The 21981-nt window shown below is 35.9% G+C and overlaps 1 protein-coding gene across 1 annotated transcript in view; it reads right to left on the bottom strand.

The window, feature by feature from the left end:
• GAP43 (growth associated protein 43) overlaps window positions 1–21981 on the bottom strand; it is a 72943-nt gene that overhangs the window by 27104 nt on the left and 23858 nt on the right. The window contains exon 2 of the mRNA XM_032220109.1: window positions 8496–9099. Within this exon, the coding sequence (XP_032076000.1) occupies window positions 8496–9099 (604 nt within the window). The remainder of the gene's footprint in view (window positions 1–8495; window positions 9100–21981) is intronic.

Genomic DNA, 21981 nt, shown 5'->3' on the forward strand with positions numbered 1-21981 from the left:
TATCCAAGGAATTGATAGGCTTTCTATAGCAGGAGTTTTCATAAATTAAAGGCCATTACATTAAAACTGATTGTGTCAGAAGAAAATGGAGATGAAGCTGATTGCAGTATTATAACCTCTCAGAATTCTTAGGCTCCTTTTTTAAAAAAAAATAAACTTTTCACAGCAAAAGTCTGAGGTGAAATGTAGAAGAATGGATAGCCATTATTTTTGTTGCTAAGTAATTGGAATTATTGATTTCGCAGTTGGAGTAGGAAGGGATAATGATTTGCATTGTTCAATTCTGTGAATAGCTGACTTTCAAAAGAGAAAATCTAATTGGCTATCAGCCCCTGCCAGCATCTACAATTTGTGTTGCTAAGATGTATGCAATAGCACTACTAACTACTACATGTATTTAGTGATTTATCCCATTGTTGAATAGTTTCCATATTTTCATGAGATTTTAAAAAGAGAGGAATGTGACAACAAAGGGCCAATTTATGAGGGATTTGGCTGGATCCATTTCAGTATGTATTCATTTTCCTAAACTCTCAAATCTGAACAATATGGAAGTTACATAAGTCATAACCTCTTGCATAAGATCTTACATGTACAAAGATTTACATGACTGCCACGCCTTAGAGAAGAAGCAAAGGGTCGACTTTCAACATTAGAAAACTAAATTATAGTTTGGATGGAGGACCATAGGGCAACTGCTCCATTTGTTGGTCCCAAAATAAACTCTACAAAAATATTATATTGCCTGTGGTATTTAACAATTGTTCATAGGAAGCTATATGAAAAAGGCTTGCATATCATACATGCAGTTTCTACACCTGAAACAACACAGATTCCTTTAGATCAAAGGTCCTGAATAGTGACAAGAGATCCTTTGCTTTTTTTGAAGTTACCGTATCTCATTTTACTGACTCTAGCCGATGTTTATGATGTTGACAAGAGTTCCTTAATTCTATAGCTCTTTTGCTCAAGAGATAAGCATGTTTAAAAGTGGATCTTCATTGGGTTGCAATTTAAATGATGACACCCATCTCCCAGGATGAAATTTTAAAAAAACAATCACTATCTGTCTAGTTCTCAGAAAGCAATGTGGAAGCAAGAATTATTCACTGTGTTTTGTTTTGTTTAATTTAATTCATCTTTGTGCTCCATCTTTGGTCACTTGCAGCAGGCGTGAGCTGGCTTTTAAGTAGCTATGAAGAAGTCCCTTGATAATAGAACTTTTGTGCAAATTGTGATCAAGCCATTTTAATAAGATGAATTAAATGAATTTCTTTCATTTAATTAACACATCCATAAGTACACTTATTAAGGTGTCTCATTAATCTCGTATGAGATTATTAGAATCCCACTGATAACCTGCTACAGATAGTACTCTATTCTTAGTAATATTATTCATTCAGACTCTCATGTAAAGCTCAGTATAAAATATTATCTCTAACAAAATACTATTCAAAAAACTACATAATTAAAACTAAATAACAGCAAATAAATATAAAATAAAACACTAAGGAAACTTCGAATCCAGTGTCTGAATAGAGGATTCCTCCAGTGTTTAATGTCCATTAAAATGTTGACAAAAAAGATAACTCAACCCTTATGCTTAAAAGAGAACATAATGGGCATTAGGCAACAATTCCATAATAAACCTCACATTTTATTGGTGTCAACTGATGGAAGTAAACATCCATGGATGTCAGCAAGAGGCCAAATCTGAAGATGGTGGACATAGCATCACAAACCAAGCCTCAACATACATCTAAAAGGGGCAGGATATGGATCTCATGAAAACTAAGAAGTTGGTTCCATTGACTGATCCCTTCATCCTCATTTGAGGCAGAAAAGAGTTTTCATTTATTTCATTTGCGTAACTACTGTTTCTCCTTAACAAGCAGTACAATGGATTGTATAGGAGAAAATCATAATGGAGAGGTGGAATTAGGCACTAATGAAATCTATATATTAAGCATCATAAATATGCATTCGTTTATTTGTAAATATCATAGTTTTGTTCCAGAGAACAAGGCATAGTATGTCCTCCTCCGATATTTCTCCTGCAAAGTAGACTGGACTGAGAATTAGTGATTGATATACTGTCATACAAGGCTGAAGAGGGTTTAATCTCTGCATTTCTCTGATCCTAGTCCAACATCTTAACTACCACATTATCCTGTAATGTGTACTGAATCTTTATAACATTTGATATTAAATATAGTAATACCATTTTAAGAGACAGATAAAAAGGTAAAGGTAAAGTTCCCCTTGTACATATGTGCTAGATGTTCCTGAATCTAGGGAGCGGTGCTCATCTCCGTTTCAATGCCGAAGAGCCAGCGCTGTCTGAAGACGTCTTCATGGTCATGTGGCTGGCATGACTAAATGCAGAAGGCACACCAAATGCTGTTATCTTTCCACCAAAGGTGGTTCCTATTTTTCTACTTACATTTTTACATGCTTTCAAACTGCTAGGTTGGCAGAAGCTGGGACAAGTAACGGGAACCCACCCCATTACGTGGAACTAGGGATTTGAACCGCTGAACTGCCAACCTTTCTGATCGCAAGCTCATCATCTTAGCCACTGAGCCACCGCATTTGTAAGAGTCAGATACTGCTAGTTAAAATATTCACAATACTAAAACTAGCATGTATTTCTTAATAGGGACAAGAGAAGAATAATATAAGTAGAGTCATGCAAAACAAACTGAATAAAAATTAACATACAAAAAATTCATGCAGGGATTTTATTATAGATCCACGTGCAACCCACACCTTGTGAAAAAGAAAATTATCACAGACAGATTGCATATTATATTTAATCCCTGTAGTACTGCCACAAGGAAAGTGGTGTTTGCTCACTTAAGAGTAATCTCTATAAAGATTTCTGGATTAAATGGAGTGAAATGGAAAAGAGTACTAAATTTGTCCAGTGTGATAGCAGCTCTAAAATGAAGGTTTGTCATAGATATAAAGGTCATGTTATCTAAATTTGTAGGGTGTAGATTTTTGTGTACATTTTTACACAGCAAAAATACTGCCTGGAAACATGTGCAAGAAATACTTAAATGTTTTTGTCCCTTATTTTCCAATATGTGTTTGGAAATAATTTGTGGAAATTGGTTTCTCTGTGAAACTGGTATGGAAATCAATGTGATTCATGGATTACTGGAATGCAGAATAAAATATATGTTCATAGGATTATTTTATTATGAATGTGTAGGAAGTTTCCCACTCAAGTTAAATGCTTTACGTTTTTTTAAAAGATAAGTACCCGTCCTCTTACTTTAAAAAATATCAAAGCTTTTTATGAAACAAAAGTTATAATAAGTAATTGCAAGTCACCCCTTCCCTTCAAAAGCTATGCTTCTTTGAGAATATCTGCTGGAACTAAGGGCCTTGTACAGTTTAGGGCTGAGCTAAAAGTGGGCAGGGGGCCATCCTTCTAGCATTTTCTTTCTTGGGTTCATTTTCCCCCTTCTGTTGATGTTCCCTTCTCTTTCTACACACCTCTTTCTCTATATGACCTTTTTTCCTAGAAAAGGTGAAGGAAAGCTTGTTTCTAGAAAATTTATGAAAATAATCTAATCAAGCCAAAGGCTACACATTGCCCAACCCTAATAGAATGTAATATATTATTTTCTTTCAATAGATCCTATGGAGTATTTCCTTCAATTATGCTAAATGTACTCAAGGAAACATCCCAGAGGGTTTTGTTCTGAGAATATGTACCACAATTCCATCTTGCTTCAAGTCTTTCCTAATGACTTTTCATTCTAAGATACACATTTTTCTTATAACGTTTTTTCCAACAAAACCTGAATATTCATATTCTGTGGCCACTGTCTGAAAAAACCATTACACTGATTAATGTAAAAATATAAGGAATCCCGGAAGAAATAATCCTTAAAAGATGGGACATAGATAATAAGAGAATGGGGAGAAACCAAACTAAGTAATTTTGCCATTTTGCTGACATCTGATTGAATTGACATGTCCTTCAATCTATCCCCTTTCATGAAATATGTTTCTCAGACAAAGGACAAAGAAAAGGAGGGAGCTCATATGTTGTCAATGTCACTGATGAGATCATAGTCTTGGATTAGAAAACTGAGGTAACTGCAGAAACACTGTAAGAAAAAAAAGGTTGAGCTGCATTTACTTTTTGTATTAGTAATAGCCAAGTCTCAGTGGCTAGCCAATGTTACTGGCTTGTAGCCATTGAATTCATTTATTTATTGGCAGCTTTCCACAACCAATTACATTGATAGCTTTTTTTGCTCAGTGACTTGAGACAATATTGTACACCATTTTTACAGTAAGAGTCAGAACCTTTTGAGGAATATCCATGAATTTCCACAAAAACTCTTGTTCCATTTTTTCCACTTCAAATGTTTGCACTTTTATTTCTTTTACAGCAATGTAGGATAAATTTTATAGTGCTCTCAAACCATTGAGATAAAGGAGAAGAACTCACATTGTAGAAAATAAATAAACAGAAGGAATTGTGAAGAGACCAAGTAAAACTGAAATTTCTCTTTCAAAATATGTCATCAGCATTTCAAAAACAAGTTCTCTTAAGTGTTTCTCTTTGAATATTCAGATGCATTTTCAAGATTAACAAGATGCCATTCCTAGTTATGATGCCTCTAATTCTCCCTTCCTTGCTCCTGCACCAATCATTTAATGCACCAGAAATATGTGGGAGATAAAAGGGAAGCAACATTCTTTGATACCAAATCAGAAATATCAACTAAAAGCACAATTTCTCTGATGGGAAACCATTACATGTCAATTACCATTTAGAGAAAAGTTCTAGTTTTGTCCTTGGTGGAAATAATTTTGAGATTGTGGGAACTGTGTATTCACCCACTGGAAGCATACATATAGCATTTTAGTATGAATCCTATACTGTTTATGTATTGTCTACTAGCTATCGTAAAATTTTATACCCCTGCAAGAGATAATGTCCATCAAACAAAAAATTAATAATGAGCCAACTGTGCATAAAAAGATGAGTTCTATAGAGTTCTATAAAATTCAGAAGTATGGAAGAGCCTGACTATCTATGAAACAATGGGACAAGGATACTCTGTTGGAGACCACAGCAAGCAGACTTCCAGTGGCTGTCTCAATAAAGCTAACCTTCAAGAACCAGTGGGAAATACTTGCAGGACCACCTCTCCTCCACTGTTTCTGCTTAGCCTCCAGATGTAGTAAGAAGTACATACCCTGGGTCCCTTCTGTCAAACAGTACAATTTTGTTGAATCCAAAGGTCATGTCTTCTGTGTGGCACCATCTGTCCTATAGAATAGCACCCATCTTGAAATCTGGATGGCTCCAGTTCACTTAGCCTTTTTCATGGCACTGACAAACTGCCTGTGTTGTGGCCCAGCAGGAGCCGTTGAAGCTGGCACCAGATTCCAACAGCGAGGGGCCCTATAAGTCAGCCCTGGAGGATGTGGAGGACCCTGGACAGGGTTCTGACTCCGAGCAAGGTGCAGAGATACTGGTTGGCCACCAGGTGGTGCCTGAGCCTTGGATCAGTGGGGAGGAGACAAGGGAGACTGATCCAGAAACTAACAGTGAGTTGTTCCGGGATGCACGCCATCGAAGAGCTACTCAGCATCAAAAACAATTATGTAATTACAGGAGGTAATTACGCTCAGCTGATGATCATTAGGCTCCTCTCCAGACTATAAAAAAGACTGCTTGTGCCACGCCCTTCTTGCAGAAGTCAACGCTTTGACTAAAGAGAAACTAACCTGGCAGGCTGGATTGCTGCCAAGATTTGTCGGACTTGCTGCCAAGGTCCTTATCTGTTTGTTTACTTGGCTTTCAGCCACCGAGAGTCTGGTCTTGTTATTAAAGGACATTCTCATTAAGCGTGTCTCGGCTTTCGTTACTGGACAGAGGAGGGGGTCGGAACAGCCTGTTTCCCCTGGCATTGTCCAATGTGATTAGGTGAACTGATGTTGAAATGCTGATGTTTTCTAACTGGTTTTTTTTTTTAAACAGTCTTAGAATTTATGTGATATATATACCCAAGTATAGTTGTTGTTTTAAGCCCTGCATGTCACTCAGAGTCGTCGTTGTGAAATAGGTGGCCATATAAATTATTTAAATAAACTTTTTGCTTTGCAGTTTTAAAACTGCAACAAATGAACTCTGCCTTTCTGTTTACATCTGAAATCAAATTACTAAACAGCTAGGAAAGTATATAGAATAAGTGATTGGACTTCAAAGGCTGTAAAGGATAAAAAATAATATGTAAGAAACAGAAAAGAAACTAGTAACATCCATATGAAGTTTGAACCTGCTGTTGAATGAAGAAATGTTGACAAAATTGACAGGAGGTTGTCACTGTTTTAAAATCTGGTGTATAGTTTTGCCTCTAATCTGTAATCTGAGACTACATGCTGCCACTTAGTGGAAATTAAGGAAAATAATGTCTTTAAAAAAAACAATTTTTGCTGTTTTTGGGAAAAATGCCTTAGAAAGGAGTGGAAATGGGAGGGGAGGGCAATAGTTCATGTATCCATAGAGATTACAACAGGTAATCAGCTCATGGGTAGAAAGATATGTATATATTTGTTTTCACTATAAAACAGCATCATCATTTAGCCATTGTTTATCCACTACAGGATGAAGGTCTCTTCTGCATGTTTCCAACCAATACAGTCTTGAACTTTCCTTTCCCAGTTGGGCCCACAATACTCGCTCTATCTTGTTTTAGGCCTCTTTTTTGGATTGTTTTTAATCAAAATGAGATCCATTTTATAAGACTGCCTTAGAATACTTGCCTTCAGTTCTTTTTACTGTGTGACCAGCCCATTTCCATTTTTTTCACTCTTTTGATGGCATCGATATTTTTGTTTGTTCTCTAATCCACATGCAGGTATTTCTATCTTGTCTTGTGATGCCTTCAAGCATGTATGTTTTCATAGGTCTTTGTGCCACTCTTAGCTTTTGTACTGATTGTGAGGTCAGTGTCCATGTTTCGCTGGCATACAGTATATTTCTTTTCATTCTAATTATAGCTCATTATCATCTGATTTTTTTTAAAGAATGTAATGATCGATTCATTACACTTGCATTGATGCATTATTTCTGGGAACCAAATTATTAATTCTTCTAACTTGTTGTCATTTCTTTCCAGTGAACCTAGTATCACTTGATTCTCTTCAGTTGCCTCATTTATTTAATACTTAATCCCCCTACTATACAAAATTGCAAATAATACAGATATACAGTACATCTGTCCTATTATTACATTTTGATCCTAACAATCCATGTGTTCTATATTAAACAGTATAATAAAGAAACAGAATGTATCATATGAAACTTACTAAATTATTCCTGAATAATGGCTTAAAGTTTTGACAAACTTGTGGAAATAATCTAAACAAGAAATCATTAAAAAATTAATCTTCAAAATCTCTGCATTTATCTCAATAGTGTTTATAATGTGTATCATCCCATGCATAATAATTTAATTTTTCTATAAACTTTGTTCTATTTTGTGTGGGTTCTGTTGTTGAAGCCAGGCAATAGTCATCCAGAAGCCTAAAACCACCAAGTTGCCAAGTCAAGCTACAGGAGAGAACAATAAAATCACAAATACAGGGTTGTGGAAACATTCTGCAGCATGTTTCCTAATGGGCTGTAATCCAGCGTCCATTTATTCTGTCACACTGTCACTGAACTAAATGATACGTATTCCAAGAAAACAGGTTTGCAAATTTACTGATTCCAAATTCCTTATGCAACTTTCCTGCCATCCTTTTATTCCAATTTCTGCTCATAGTAAATTGCTTTTGGCAACTAGAACTGCAAAGTTTATTATTCATTCAAACACTATGCCCTTGTATAGTCAGCCAGAGGAGACACTGATTTCTCATGAGATGTAAAGACCAATTTGAAAGAAAGTGATTCAAAATCATATTTGGCCCATATCCACTGAAATCATTTGGAATTAAGCCAAAAATCATCCAGTTTGGCTACTTATCCTACTTTAGACTTTCAATGGTTATCAACCATTGAATGTGTGTTCCCCTAATTTCAATAGGTAATATTATTTACACAGATCAAATGTATCAGTCATAGAGACAGTGCAGGTACTATAAATCTATTTTGGCATTATATTTCCTACTAAAAAGGCAAGAGCCTACTCCACAGTTATCTCTGGATACTTGAAATATTAATTTAACTCTTTTGTATAAATGTTATTTCTATCCCAGATTTACAGCTATTTCAAATCAGGATGTTCAGGTATTTTTACTGATTAATACACACCTACCCTTAACCTTGATATTAACACAAGGATTTTTTATTTTATACCCTTACTATGGAGTTTACCATTCAGATTCCACTTTGATATATGACTGTCCATTTTATTCCACATTAATCTCATCAGCAGTCAAATTATGGGTTAATTCCTCATTTGCTCACTACTCATCTGTATTGTAAAATAGCTTACTCACATGCTGTTATAGCATACCTGTTTTCGCTTCATTTTGGCTACTCACTGCCGTGTCTGTTTGGGGTTGCGCTGTTGCCTTGGCAGTAGCATCTTCTGCAGCACTAGGGGAGACGGCAGTGGTGGCAGTAGCAGGCACATCGGCTTGTTTGGGTTCCTCCTTGACTTGGGCTTCATCAGCCTTCAAGGATGGTGAATTATCAGTGGAAGCTTTAGTGGCACTTTCAGTGGCAGCAGGATCAGGCTTTTCCTCCAATGGGGTAGCAGGAGTAGTGGCCTTTGTAACAGGTTGCTCTGAGCCACTGTTAGCAATGCCATCTGCCTGCTTTTCATCTGCTGGGGTGTTTTCCCCTTTGCTTTCATCTCCAGGTAGGGCATTCTCAGTTGGAGCAATTTCTGTAATAGTAGGTTTGCCATCTGCCAGACCATTGGCAAGGACTTCCTTCTTCTCTCCACCTTCAACATCAGTAGTCGGGGCATCTCCCTTCTTCTCTCCCTTGAGCTTTTTCCTTGTTATGTGTCCACGGAAGCTAGCCTGAATTTTGATGGCTGCCTTATGAGCTTTATCTTCTGGTTTGATGCCATCTTGTTCAATCTTTTGGTCAATGTCATCATTTTTTTCAACCTTTGAAATGAAGGGGAAATGAAAGAAAGGTAAAATAATTAATTAACAATTAATTCAAAATGTCTCCACCAAGCAATAGTGGAATAATAATAAAATGATAGTTGTTATATTTACATAACATATTGCAAAGGATGCAATAACACAGTAGCATAAAAGAATGAGCTAGTATTCTTTTTTCTTGAAAAATACAAAGTTCACAAATGTACAAATGTTAAATTGCTAATGCCCAAATAATTGAAGTATAAATATCTCATCCGCCCCATGTTTTATAAGGAAACAATATTGATACATATTACCATTTAATCTGGATTGCTATTATGCTGTAGAATTCAAATTACTAACAGTCTCACAACAACCAATTTAAGTAGTATTTCTGTTTCAGCATTCTATAAAAGTATTGTACAGGGAACCCAATTGTGAGGGTATGATGTACAATATTACAGTAACTTTTTCATCTTATTAAGCAGCTACAGGCTTGTGGTTCTTTTTTTTATTCCGTGTCTAGCACAAACTAATAGAAATGATGATAGAGGAACTTATTTATATGTGCAATGTTCACACTTGAGATGCAGTTTTGTGCATCATACCTTACATAAACATATCCCATAAGATTTTTTTCTTTTCTTTTTGCATATTAGCAATGTAGAACAACTCTGATCAACCTGAACAGCAATGGGAGTCTCTTTGGAACAGTATTTCAAGATACAAGAAAACATTTTCATAATTTTTAAACCCATTCAAACATACAAGAATCTAACATCAATTTGAATGTTTAAAAAATGGTAAAGATTTCTTCAAGTCAAACCTAACATGTAATTTCATGGTTTTGTTGGAAACAATGAGGAAGTGTCTTGGTCACTGCCTCTTTTAGTAGTGCTAGGAATCTTCAACCAAAAACCATTAAGCTACTACTTCACTTTCCCCTCAGGGAAAAGGGCGGCCTATAAATTATAATAAACATTCCAAACATTCCAAACTTTTTTTTCAGTTTAAATATTTTCTTAAGGAAAAATTCTGGAATAGGTTTCAAGGATAGAGGGAGTCTATTGTAGCCAATATAGTTTTCAACATTGTTTTAAAAGTGTATCCAATCTTTTTTATTAATTACAAAATCTTTAAAACAGAGAAAAAGGAAGTGATTCCATAATCCTCCAATTCCTTTAATATTTAAAAGGTAAAGGTTCCTCTCGATATTTGTGCTAGTCGTTCATGACTATAGAGGGCAGTGCTTATCTCCCTTTCAAAGCAGAAGAGCCAGAGCTATCCAAAGACGTCTCTATGGTCATGTGGCCGGCATGACTAAATGCTGAAGGCACACGGAAGATTGTTACCTTCACACCAAAGGTGGCTTCTATTTTTCTAATTTCATTTTTACATGCTTTCAAACTGCTAGGTTGGAAAAAGCTGGGACAAGTAACGGGAGCTCACTCTGTTATGCGGCATTAGGGATTCGAACTGCTGACCTTTCTGATCAACAATTTAGGGTCACAGCCACTGACCCACCGGATCCCTCTTTAATAGTTGCAAATATACAAAACACACTATTTGAATTACATTTTCTTACATACTTAGCTGGAACAACTATTTGCCAAAATAAACAAATAAAACAGAACAGGAAGAGTATATCTTTAGTGGAAAACTTAATTTTATTCAAAATAGAGAGCAACTGCTCACATAAATATACCTATATAACTCAATGTATACATAGCTTGCAAGAAAAATATTGTTAGTTCCTGTGACCTTAGAGGGAAAACCAGGTAATGCTTAACCATTAATGCAAAGCTTGTAAATTTTAGATATGATTTTCTTCAAATAGCTATTGCCCCAATGTTAGAACACAGCAAACGTGTAATGTATAAATGTATAAACGTCAGAGTGAAATATGTAACCTTAATAAAAATGACAAAAGCCCATGATTATTATTAATTTCCCAAGCAGAATATTTTTCTTAGCTTTTTTGCTGAGATAATCCCATTGAGTGAGGAGTCCAACTTCCAGATGGAAAATCTAAACATCCCATGAAATTAACCAGCTTCATGCAAGTGCTACATATTAACTTGGTCATATTTTTTGTCTGTGGGAAAAAAATCATGTAATCATGACAAGCAGTATTAGATCTGAATTAGATTCATCTTACAAAATGCTGTGAACAAAGGATCAGATCTAGTAGAAGAGAGTGAAGCAAATAAAACTAAGTCAGTTGGATTAGAAAGAATATAGCCATGATTTTAACCAACAGTTGTTTGAAGTGGATTTGAATATATTAGTTTGTGAAATTAGATCTAAGCCAATACGTTTTCTCTCCATTACATATTTGCAAAAATTAAAATTGGCACCCAGTTTGAATGCATGGAATGATTTGGTGGAAAAAGTCACAAAAATAGAATATATTATTAAAATGCACTTTGAAGTATATAGGATCAAGGTTTATTTACATTTATTTATAATTTATTAAAACTGTTCCATCCTAAAAATCTCTAAGCAGTTCATTAAAAAAAAACTTGTAGATTTTTTCATAATTAAAATGAGCAAACAACCCTCTGAAATTCATCATTGGTTTTAGCACCCTTCAGCTAATAATGGTCAAATACCAACTTATTGAAACATATAAAACTAATAGACCAGAACAGAAACAATGTTAATAAAAAATATACCTGTTACTTACATATATTTAATGTAGCAGGATTCAATCTGTGTTGGTCACTGGAACCAGAGAGTTAGTCTTCAAAGCTTTTAAACTCATCTGGAGCCCATCTTCAGAGAATTTCTCTCTCGCTCTCCAGAATACATTTTGCTAGAGAGGTTTCCTGAGAATAAGCTCCAGCACAAGTCCAAAAGCTCAGAAGACTAAACCACTGGTCAAGGTGACTGACCCAGATTGGTACACGTATATTCATCTTCATTTGTGATATTTAATATATGTTATTGCTGTTCTCATATAATTCTCTTGTAATATATTATTCTGGTGTCAATAAATTATTCTAGTTTTTTATTTACTAGAATATATAGATGCCACTATGATTTAATCTAGCTTCATCATCTTAAAAATGTTGCATTAGTTTTCATTAGTCTTGCCACATCAGTGAGAAATCAATAAGTAAAACTGTAAATAGCTTTGCATTTGTTTCATTTGTTTATTATTTTATAGAATGAACATTTTGTTTTTATTTATTTTTGAAGAAAAAGTTTATGAGTCTCATATAAAAACCATAATCTGATCCAGGTATGGTAAAATAGGTTTTAATGAAAACAGCTTTTGAAAATAAACACGTGATTTGGTTTCTGGCAGGAATTTCCAAATGAAAGAAGTTCAATTAAGAAGCAAAGAATCAAAGAATTAATGATAAATATTTCTGACCATAGATTATGCTTTGATTAGTTTCATATTTAGTCTGTTATGACTTTATTTTCTGTCAGTTACAAGTGCTTCTTTGCTGTATTTTAAAACTAAAGATTTAAACACCATGTTCTCACTGCAAGTTTCTATGACTTCATACCAGTGTGCCTATTAGTGTGCAGTAAAATTGATTTTCCTTCTAGATGCAATGTTAGTTCAGTGGTCAGGATCATCAACTCACTAAAGCAACCAAGAATAATATACTATATTATTACTATACTATAACTCGGCTTTCAGCATCCTTCACTATTAACTATGTACAATTGAGTAATTATTCATCCTTAGTGGATTTTTTTTAACAGGATTCTTGGCTGAATGTTGCACTTAAGGCCTTTCTTCCCCTATTATTAAAACCAAATGATTGGCGCTCTTGAAGTCATGAAGTCTACCACTCACCATCACCATTTGGTTATCTTTCATATACTTATGAAGTTTGTAGGTGGATTATTATTATTCACAGTCAGCCAGATGTTCAGACTGGATTTGGTATTTTTATCCACCTATCAAGTCTTTCCCAAGGACTTGGGTTAAGCAGATGTTGATGTTTTATGTTGTTATGTTCAAATTAGCAAATATATTTACAGTAGTTAAGATGATCTCTTAATTGCATATTTTCCTTTATAGAGTAGCCTGGCCATATTTATCAAATTATTAATTATAACTTTTTCTCAAAAACTATGTAGACTTCTGGTTCATTTCTAGATATGATTCAAACTGCCAGCTCTGACTTAAAGGTCTAAGCTGCTTAGTACCAAGTTATTTGGGTAAACATTTTGTACTTGCTGATCATTATCAGTCTTTCTTAGATGAGGTGATGATGACAAAAGACAGAAGCTCTTTGGTGGTAGCACTATGTCTTTTTAATTTCCTTTCCAAAGAACTGGTCTTGACCGGAATGATTCTTTTTCTGCAATAGTTTTAAGAGCTTTTTTCTTTGTACAGGCTTTCAAAATATCAGATGAGATTTTATTCTGTATTTTATCTTCTATTGTTCTGTCAAACTTTTAATTTGATGTTATTGCTTCTTTGTAGGATAATCCAAGACTAAAGGTGAAGAACACAATGTATTCCTTCCTGTCATCTGTTATTACCCTGAAATGTATTTGTTTAATATTCCTACATTAACAGATTGTTTCTTTGAAGTATGAACAAAATTGACAACCTATAATGATGACATGGTTTATTGCTTAGATTTTGAATTCTGTTTTTCTTCCAGAAGCCCAAGGCAAAGTATTGTCCAAATTATCCTCATTTTTTTTCTCAGAAAAACAACAAATTAAGCTCAGAAATAGCAGTCATCTTCAAGCATTCATTTCATTTAGGCATTTCTTGAACAGAATTTAAATGTGAGTTAAGCTGTGTTCTGACTCCTAGAAGTTCTTTTGGATGCCTTTTGTTGAGGTATACATAATTAACAAAAGGATGCTAGAAAAAGATCTGGAACTCCTACTTATCATAATTCAATACATGTTCTTCATGTCTACTATTAAAATGCTACTATAGGGATAATGGCAAAAGAAGACAAGTATACAAGTGCACAGCAGAACCTAAATGCTATTCTAATATTTTTAATGTATCAAAGTACAAAATCCTGCTCTAGTATCATGAATGGAATATGACAGTAAATATTTAAGCAACTCATACACTATTTAAGGACTTGTATAACATTGCCCTCTCTATGTAAATCTACTGGAGCAGCTGGACTGTATATTACTTAAAACCTTTTATTCATTTTCAAGTGTAATCCCACATGTAATACATTATGGCAATGTTTGCCAATCCTACCAAAACTGATTATAGGTTGTCTAAGACACTGGAGTCATTTGTCTGCCCAGGAAGTTCTAATATACCAAATCTCCTTTTTCACAAGATTTATGTTTATTTTCATGGCCCTTCACTGGATTTAAATCTAATAAAAGATTCAGATCTGTACAGTAGTTAAGGTATCAGACTAAAAACCAGGAGACTGGATTGTTCTGTTCTCTTCCTGCCGGGCACAAAACCAAAAATTAGATGACTTGGACCAGTCACTCTCTCTGAGCCCTAAGATGCAGACAATGGCAATCCACTAACAAAATCTTGGCAAGAAAATTGCAGACTCTTGTCCAGGAAGTCACCAGGAATCTGATTTGAATGCACGAAAACCAAAGACACTAAAAGCAATTAGCTGATATTGTTATTTATATCTATATATAGTTGTTTAACCATAGGATCCTATCCTGTGGATCCTATCCACAATCTCTCTAATTTTCCTCCATAAACTCAACCCTATAAAGGTAAACTTGTATAAGAGAAGGCAACTTGGCTACACCACCCCATGGATTCCATGGCTGAGAACGGACAAAAGATGCAATCTTCATACTGCAAAACCTGTACTTCAAGTGCTAAGACAACCTTACCTTACCCAGAACCTCCCCATAGATGATGTACAATATCAAAAACATCAAAACATGTGGTTCAACTGCCATAAGGTAAAACGAAATTAATCTGCTTTTAGAAACTGATCATATTCCTTTCTAATCCCTCCCTCAGAGGTTTGAATGAATGAGATGAGCCACTGCTTCCTTCATCATGATTCCTTTCTAGCTTCAAACTAGTAAAATAAAATTAATTCTACTTCCTTGCCTACAAAGCGTAATGGAAACAACTGACCTGGTGAATGATGATTACAGACAACAAATGTTTCAATGCAAAAAATGCTTTTATTTTTTCATGACTGACTTTTTCACTCAAAAGGGTTTCATTAGAAACGCTGTCTTTGCTACCTAGTTCTTCATAATTTCTGCCACTAAACTCAGGATATACAAGCAAGTAAAGAATTCAGCCCAGTTGTGAACAAAGTTGTGGATCAATTCTCTACCCTGAAATGATAAACAAAATATAAGTGTGGGGTGGGAAAAGTGACTCTCTAGATAGTTCTGAAATACACTTCTCAGCATCCTTTATTAGCTATGGTTGCTGTATTGTGACAGTTGCAACATCTGACAGGTGTTTCATCCCTTGTATTAATGATCTGTATATTCCATACAAATATCATAAACAATACAGAAATATCATGTTTCCATTAAAGAATTATTCATTTGGATTTTAAAAAATAATATCTTCTTTCATGACCGTTTGAGATTTTGATATATTCAAGGACCTTAAGGGGGGGGGGGAAACACGTGGTAATATTCTAGTCCAATCTCCCACTCAAGCAAGAGACCCTTTAAGGTATATGGCTGTCCAGTCTTTTCTTAAAAACCTCCAGTGATAAAATACCTACAAATTCTGAAGGCAAGCTATTTCATTGGTTAATTGCCAACATTGTTAATTCCAGGTTGCTTGATTAGTTTCCATCCATTGTTTCTTGTTTTGCCTCTGGTGCTTTGTAAAATAAGTTGAAACACCCCCCCCCTCCTTTTTGTGGCAGCCTCTCTAATACTGGAATACTGCTATCATGTCACCCTTAGTCCTTTTTTTTCTCTAGACTGGCCATACCCAATTCCTGCAAGCATTCTTGACATGTTTTTTGTCTGGGTCAATCACCTTTGTTGCTCTTCTTTTCACTTTTTACAAAGTCTCAACAACTTTTCTGTAATACGGTGACCAAAACTGGATGCAGTATTCCAGGTGTGGTCTTACTATGGCTTTATAAAATGGTACTAATACTTCACATGATTTTGATTCTATGCCTCTGTTTATGCAACCAAAGATTGCATTACCTTTTTGGCTGCTGCCAAACACTTCAACCTCATGTTTAAGCGATTGTTCACTAAGACTCCAAGGTCCCTCTCACTGTTTTTGAGGCAGATTTTGCCTAATCTGTACTTGTACACAGTTGTCTTGTCTTCTGGGTTATTGGCTATTCCTGCCAGCTTAGTGTTATCTGCAAATTTGAGGAATTCCCCTTCTATTCCCTCATCTAAGTCATTTATGAAGATAGTGAAGAGTACTGGGCCTAAGATGGAACCTTGTGGTACCCACTGCTTACTTTCTTCCATGTAGGCATAGTACTATTAAGGACTACACGTTGAGTATAGTTTTTCAGCCAATTACAAATCTATCTGGTGGTGAAGCTGTCTATCCCACATTTTTCTAGTTTACTAAGTTGTGTGGTCTACTTTGTTGAATGTTTAGCTGAAGTCTAACTATACTATGTTCACAGCATTTTGCTGGTGTACTAATTTAGTCACTTTGTCAAATAATGAAATAAATCAGTTTGGCATGATCTGTTTTTAACAAACCCCTGCTGGCTACTAGTTCTAACTTTATTTTTACATGATCACGGATCTATTTTTTTTAAATTATTTTTTCTAGTATTTTCCCATGTTAGGCTAATTGATCTGTAGTTCCCTGGGTCTTTTTTTCCCCCTTTTTTTGAATATGTGAAAAACATCAGCTCTTTTCCCTGGTGCTCTAAGATTTTTTATAAAGATATGGTACAATGGTTCTGAGATAACATCTACTAGCTCCTTCAGAACTCTGGGGTGTAATCCATCAGGTCCTGGTGATTGATATTCATCAAGCTTAGACAGGTGTTCTATTACCATTTTTTCTTATTTTAATTTTTATTTCTAGTCTGTCTTTTACAGTTATGATTTTGGTAGGTTGGGCTATAGTTTCATTTTGTGTGAAGATTGATGCAAAGAATGAGTTAAGCAGCTCTCTTTCTCTCTATTATCTGTTATTTCAATCAATCAGAATAGAGCTTGAAGGGACCTTGGAGGTCTTCTGGTCCAACCCCCTAATAAGCAGCAGATCTTGTGCAATTTCAGCTTTTTAGTGGACTGTTTCCTTAATTTTTTTCTTATTATTTATATGTTGAAAGAAACTTTTTTATTATTATTATCTTTGACATTTATTGCAAGTCTTTGTTCATTTTGAGGCTTTGCTTTATTGGCAGCCCTAAGCAAGAAAGTTGCTGTTGATAATTTCTTTCAGACAAAACCACATCACGTATATGGTCTAAAGTACTTTATACTCCCATATTGGGAAGAAAAGGCAGTTTTTGTTAACTTCCCTATTTATCACCTCTGCCAATATCAGTTATTCTACTTGTCCATTGTTAATTCCATTCTCCAATTAATATGATTTTTCTTTCCTTTCCTTTTCTAAGTTTCTGCTAAGTTTTTCTTGTTCTGGCTCATGAAGTATATTTATGATTATAATTTCCCATTTCAGGAAAGACCTCAGGGACTCTATTGACATATTTACTAATATGTCAATAGTATCATAATTTACATAATTTACTATGTGATTGTCTGGATCTATATATGGAAATGAACAGCAATTATGAGTCTACTTCCAATGTTTTCATTCATCAAAGAGCATATAAATTACTGGAGAACAGCAGCACTCCTTCAGGTTCAGTTAGGAAGGCAGCAATATCACGACAAAAGAGGTATCACTGAAGGAAAAGAAAGGTTATCAGCACCATCATCTCCTAAAATAGGAATAAAATAAAGTCATACATTATAACTGCATATGTCAGCATCGGTGCCCCAGTTGAAAACCGTTTTTCATAACCCTGTTGAAAGAGAATAGCTTGTTTTCACTCTTGGAAAAAATAAGAAAGGTATTAGAAAATAATAAATACAAATAACTTGCATGTGCTCTTTTAAATCTATCTCCTCTCTTTATTTCTTTACTGAAGCTTGATATAGCTTTTTTGGGGGGGGCAACATGGCCCTATTTGTCAGGATATTGAAAAACAGTCAAACTTCATAAAACGTTGTTTCATATGTAATCATTGGGAAAATAAGGTGAAAACGAAATGGTCCTTATATTGATTGCTACACTTAAACTTAGCAGAATATATTATTACTGATATACTGAAAAAGAAACATCCTCCAGTATAGAACCAATATCACTATTCATACCTACCTACCTACCTACCTACCTATATAGTATATGCAATCAAAGAAACTGTCCTGGAATGAGAAAGCAGGGAATAGATGAAACTACGTATATGTTTGCAGATAACTGCAAATGAAAAACTGAGAAATCCAAGAGAAAAATATTCTGCCAATTGTATAAGAATATGGACACATGAGGCAGGAAAAAAAATCACACCTTTTGAGGTGTTGAAGTAATTTAGCACCAAGAACATTTTCACTTAACCTAGCTAAACAGTGTGAGGCACGAGGGTAGAAAATGACAGCAGCTTCCATCTCCACTATGTCACAGTATGCTAACAGAATTTTACATGCCAAGATGATGTTTCTACTTGAAAAATAAAAAAGAACCACGAATTTTACTGATCCTAAAGTACAATAACTAACTGGGGAAAAAATGTGAAGTATGGAAAGTGGGCCTTCCATGTTCTTGATATTTAAAGCAAACCCTTCTCTTCCAAATGCTTTGGACCTCAAGTGTCTCATCTGATCTTTCAGCTAATATTAACATATAATATAAACTCTCATTTTCTGTTCAACTGCATTATGATTGATATGAATGATGTCTAAGCTTTTCAGCATCAAGTGCCAAACCTGGAGTACACCTGCTTGCTGGACCACAACCCAGAAGAGAACAGCTTGTCCGGCATGCATGTGCACTTGCCAGCTGCTCTCTTCCAGGTTCCGGTGAACGCATGGTCTTCAATCGGCTGTGCTGTGTGCATGCACATGATGGAACCCGGAAGAGCAGCTGGCGATGGTGCACGTGCCCTCAGAGAGGGCTCTGTGTGCCGCCTCTGGCACACATGCCATAGTTTCACCATCACGGTGCTATATGATTCATATAAGATATATTATTTGAATTTATTTCTGTGGATCCCGCCACCTATATAATGATTCTGATTCAATATGTCTGTGGAAAACTACTTCTCAGATTTATAAACCATGTCAAAACAATCAAGAGATACACTGTCCCATCTTTACAAACAAGAGACAAATTTATTTCTATTACACTGAAACACCACACAAGCAAAACAATCTTGTTGCCTAAACATAGGTTTCTCATTAGAAAGTAAAGTATTGACTAGAATCCTTGTGTTTTTATTTTACCTTTATTCTTAATAAATCTTAATAATCAAGAGCTCAGACAAATATGTTCTCTGTATTAACTATTCCCAGCCCAGGTTCATATAAGAATGTGATGATAGGGCTTGTTAGACAAACATAAATTCAGATAAAATTTTGTCACCTCTGAGCCATTAACACATCAGTTTTTCAATCTGAAATCTTAAGGAGAAAATAATTTATTTTATTTGAATTTTATATTCTGTTTTTCACTAACCACACAAAAATGGTAGTATAAAAAGGTAAATGGATCAAATGATTTGTAAAACACAAATAAAAATTTATGGAAATAAAACAGCTTTTGTAATAGCATAATAAATCAATTCTAAAAGTGCAAGGATATATGTAGAAGAGAACAGGTGTTTAATAAAACCCAAGATTATCCAAGGTCTATATAACCTGTAGAACTTCCCCAATATTTATTTTTTCATTTTTGTGTATAGACAACAAATAAGACTATTTTAAGACTGGGTGGGCGAGAGGGAGCAAAGAGCGGAATTATTATTTGAATCAAACCTAACCTACACTGTCACATTACATCATGTCATTATTTTTCTGTATTTAAAGAAAATATGTTTGTTATGCATATAATTTCTAAAAATCATTCACACTGAAATGAGATTTCGTTATCGTTAGTCCTAAACTCAGAATTATATTATTGGTTGATTTAATGTACAAATATATAAAACAAAGAGAGTTCTCTTTTCTACTTTTTCTATATCATTTAAATCAGTGTTTTCAAATTTGGTAACTTTGGTATTTGTGGACTTCAAATTCCAATACTGAATTCAATTCTGGGAATTGAAGTTCACATATGTTAAGGTTGCTATGCATGAAAAAAAACCACAACTACCTGTTTCCCCGAAAATAAGACGTCCCTGGATAATAAGCTCAATCAGGCTTTTGAGCGCATGTGCTAAAATAAGCCCTCCTTGAAAATAAGCTGTCCCCAAAAATATTGCATCACAGCAGCAGCCATGAGGTGACCATGTTCGCTGCCTCCTGCACCTCAAAAATAATAAGATTTCCCTGAAAATAAGGCCAAGCGCTTATTTCATGGGTCAAAAAAAAAATATGGTAAATCTACCATGTCAAGTGGATAGTGAAGAATTCTCTTCCCACCCCCAATAATTTGATATTTAGTTGTTTCTCAAATTTCTACACATATGTTTCACCTTACCTAGACTCCTTTCAGTCTGGCTTCAGGCTGGGATACAGAACAGAAACCGCTTTGGTTGCACTGACCGATGATCTCTGGTGGGCCAGGGATAGAGGACATTCCTCTATCTTGGTGCTTCTTGACCTCTCAGTGGCTTTCGATACCATTGACCATGGTATCCTTCTGCGACAGTTAGAGGAGTTGGGGGTGGAAGGCACCGTTTTACGGTGGTTCTCCTCTTACCTCTCTGACAGGTCGCAGTCAGTGTTGGTCGGGTGACAGAGGTCAACCCCTAGGCCCCTTAAATGTGGGGTGCCGCAGGGTTCGGTCTTGTCCCCCCTCCTATTTAACATCTACATGAAGCCGCTGGGTGAGATCATTCGACAGCACGGGGTTAAGTATCATCAGTATGCTGATGATACACAATTATATCTCTCTGCCCCGTGCCAGCTCAGTGTAGCAGCAGACATGATGTGCCGGTGCCTGGAGGCTGTTAGGATCTAGATGGGGGTAAACAAACTCATGCTCAATCCCAACAAGACTGAGTGGCTATGGATGTTCCCCCCGAAGGACAGCCCACATAGTCCATCCTTGATCCTGGGGGGTGAAAACTTACACCCCTCAGAGAGGGCACGCAATTTGGGGGTCCTCCTGGATTCACAGCTGACACTGGAACATCATCTGTTGGCTGTGACCAGGGGAGCCTTTGCCCAGGTTTGCCTGGTGCACCAATTGCGGCCCTATTTGGATCGGGAGACACTCCAAACTGTCACTCATGCCCTAGTCACCTCAAGGCTGGATTACTGCAACACGCTCTACATGGGGTTACCCTTGAAAAGTGTTCGGAGACTGCAACTAGTCCAGAACCTAGTCCTTGAACTAATTCAAGAGCCGAGGTGGCACAGTGGTTAGAGTGCAGTACTGCAGACACTTCAGCTGACTGTTAGCTGCAGTTCGGCAGTTCAACTCTCACCGGCTCAAGGTTGACTCAGCCTTCCGAGGTGGGTAAAATGAGGACCCAGACTGTGGGGGCAATATGCTGACTCTGTAAACCGCTTAGAGAGGGCTGAAAGCCCTATGAAGCGGTATATAAGTCTAACTGCTATTGCTATTGCTAGAATGCAGCCGCGCGAGTGATAGGTACACCCATGTTACACCTATCCTCCGTGAGCTGCACTGGCTACCCATTGGTCTCCGGACGCAATTCAAGGTGTTGGTTATTACTTTTAAAGCCCTACATGGCTTAGGACCAGCATACCTGCAAAAACGCCTACTGCCACACTCCTCCCAGTGGTCGGTAAGATCCCTCAGGGTTGGCCTCCTTC

Source organism: Thamnophis elegans, chromosome 6 (assembly GCF_009769535.1).
Source record: "Thamnophis elegans isolate rThaEle1 chromosome 6, rThaEle1.pri, whole genome shotgun sequence".
Lineage (NCBI taxonomy): Eukaryota > Metazoa > Chordata > Lepidosauria > Squamata > Colubridae > Thamnophis > Thamnophis elegans.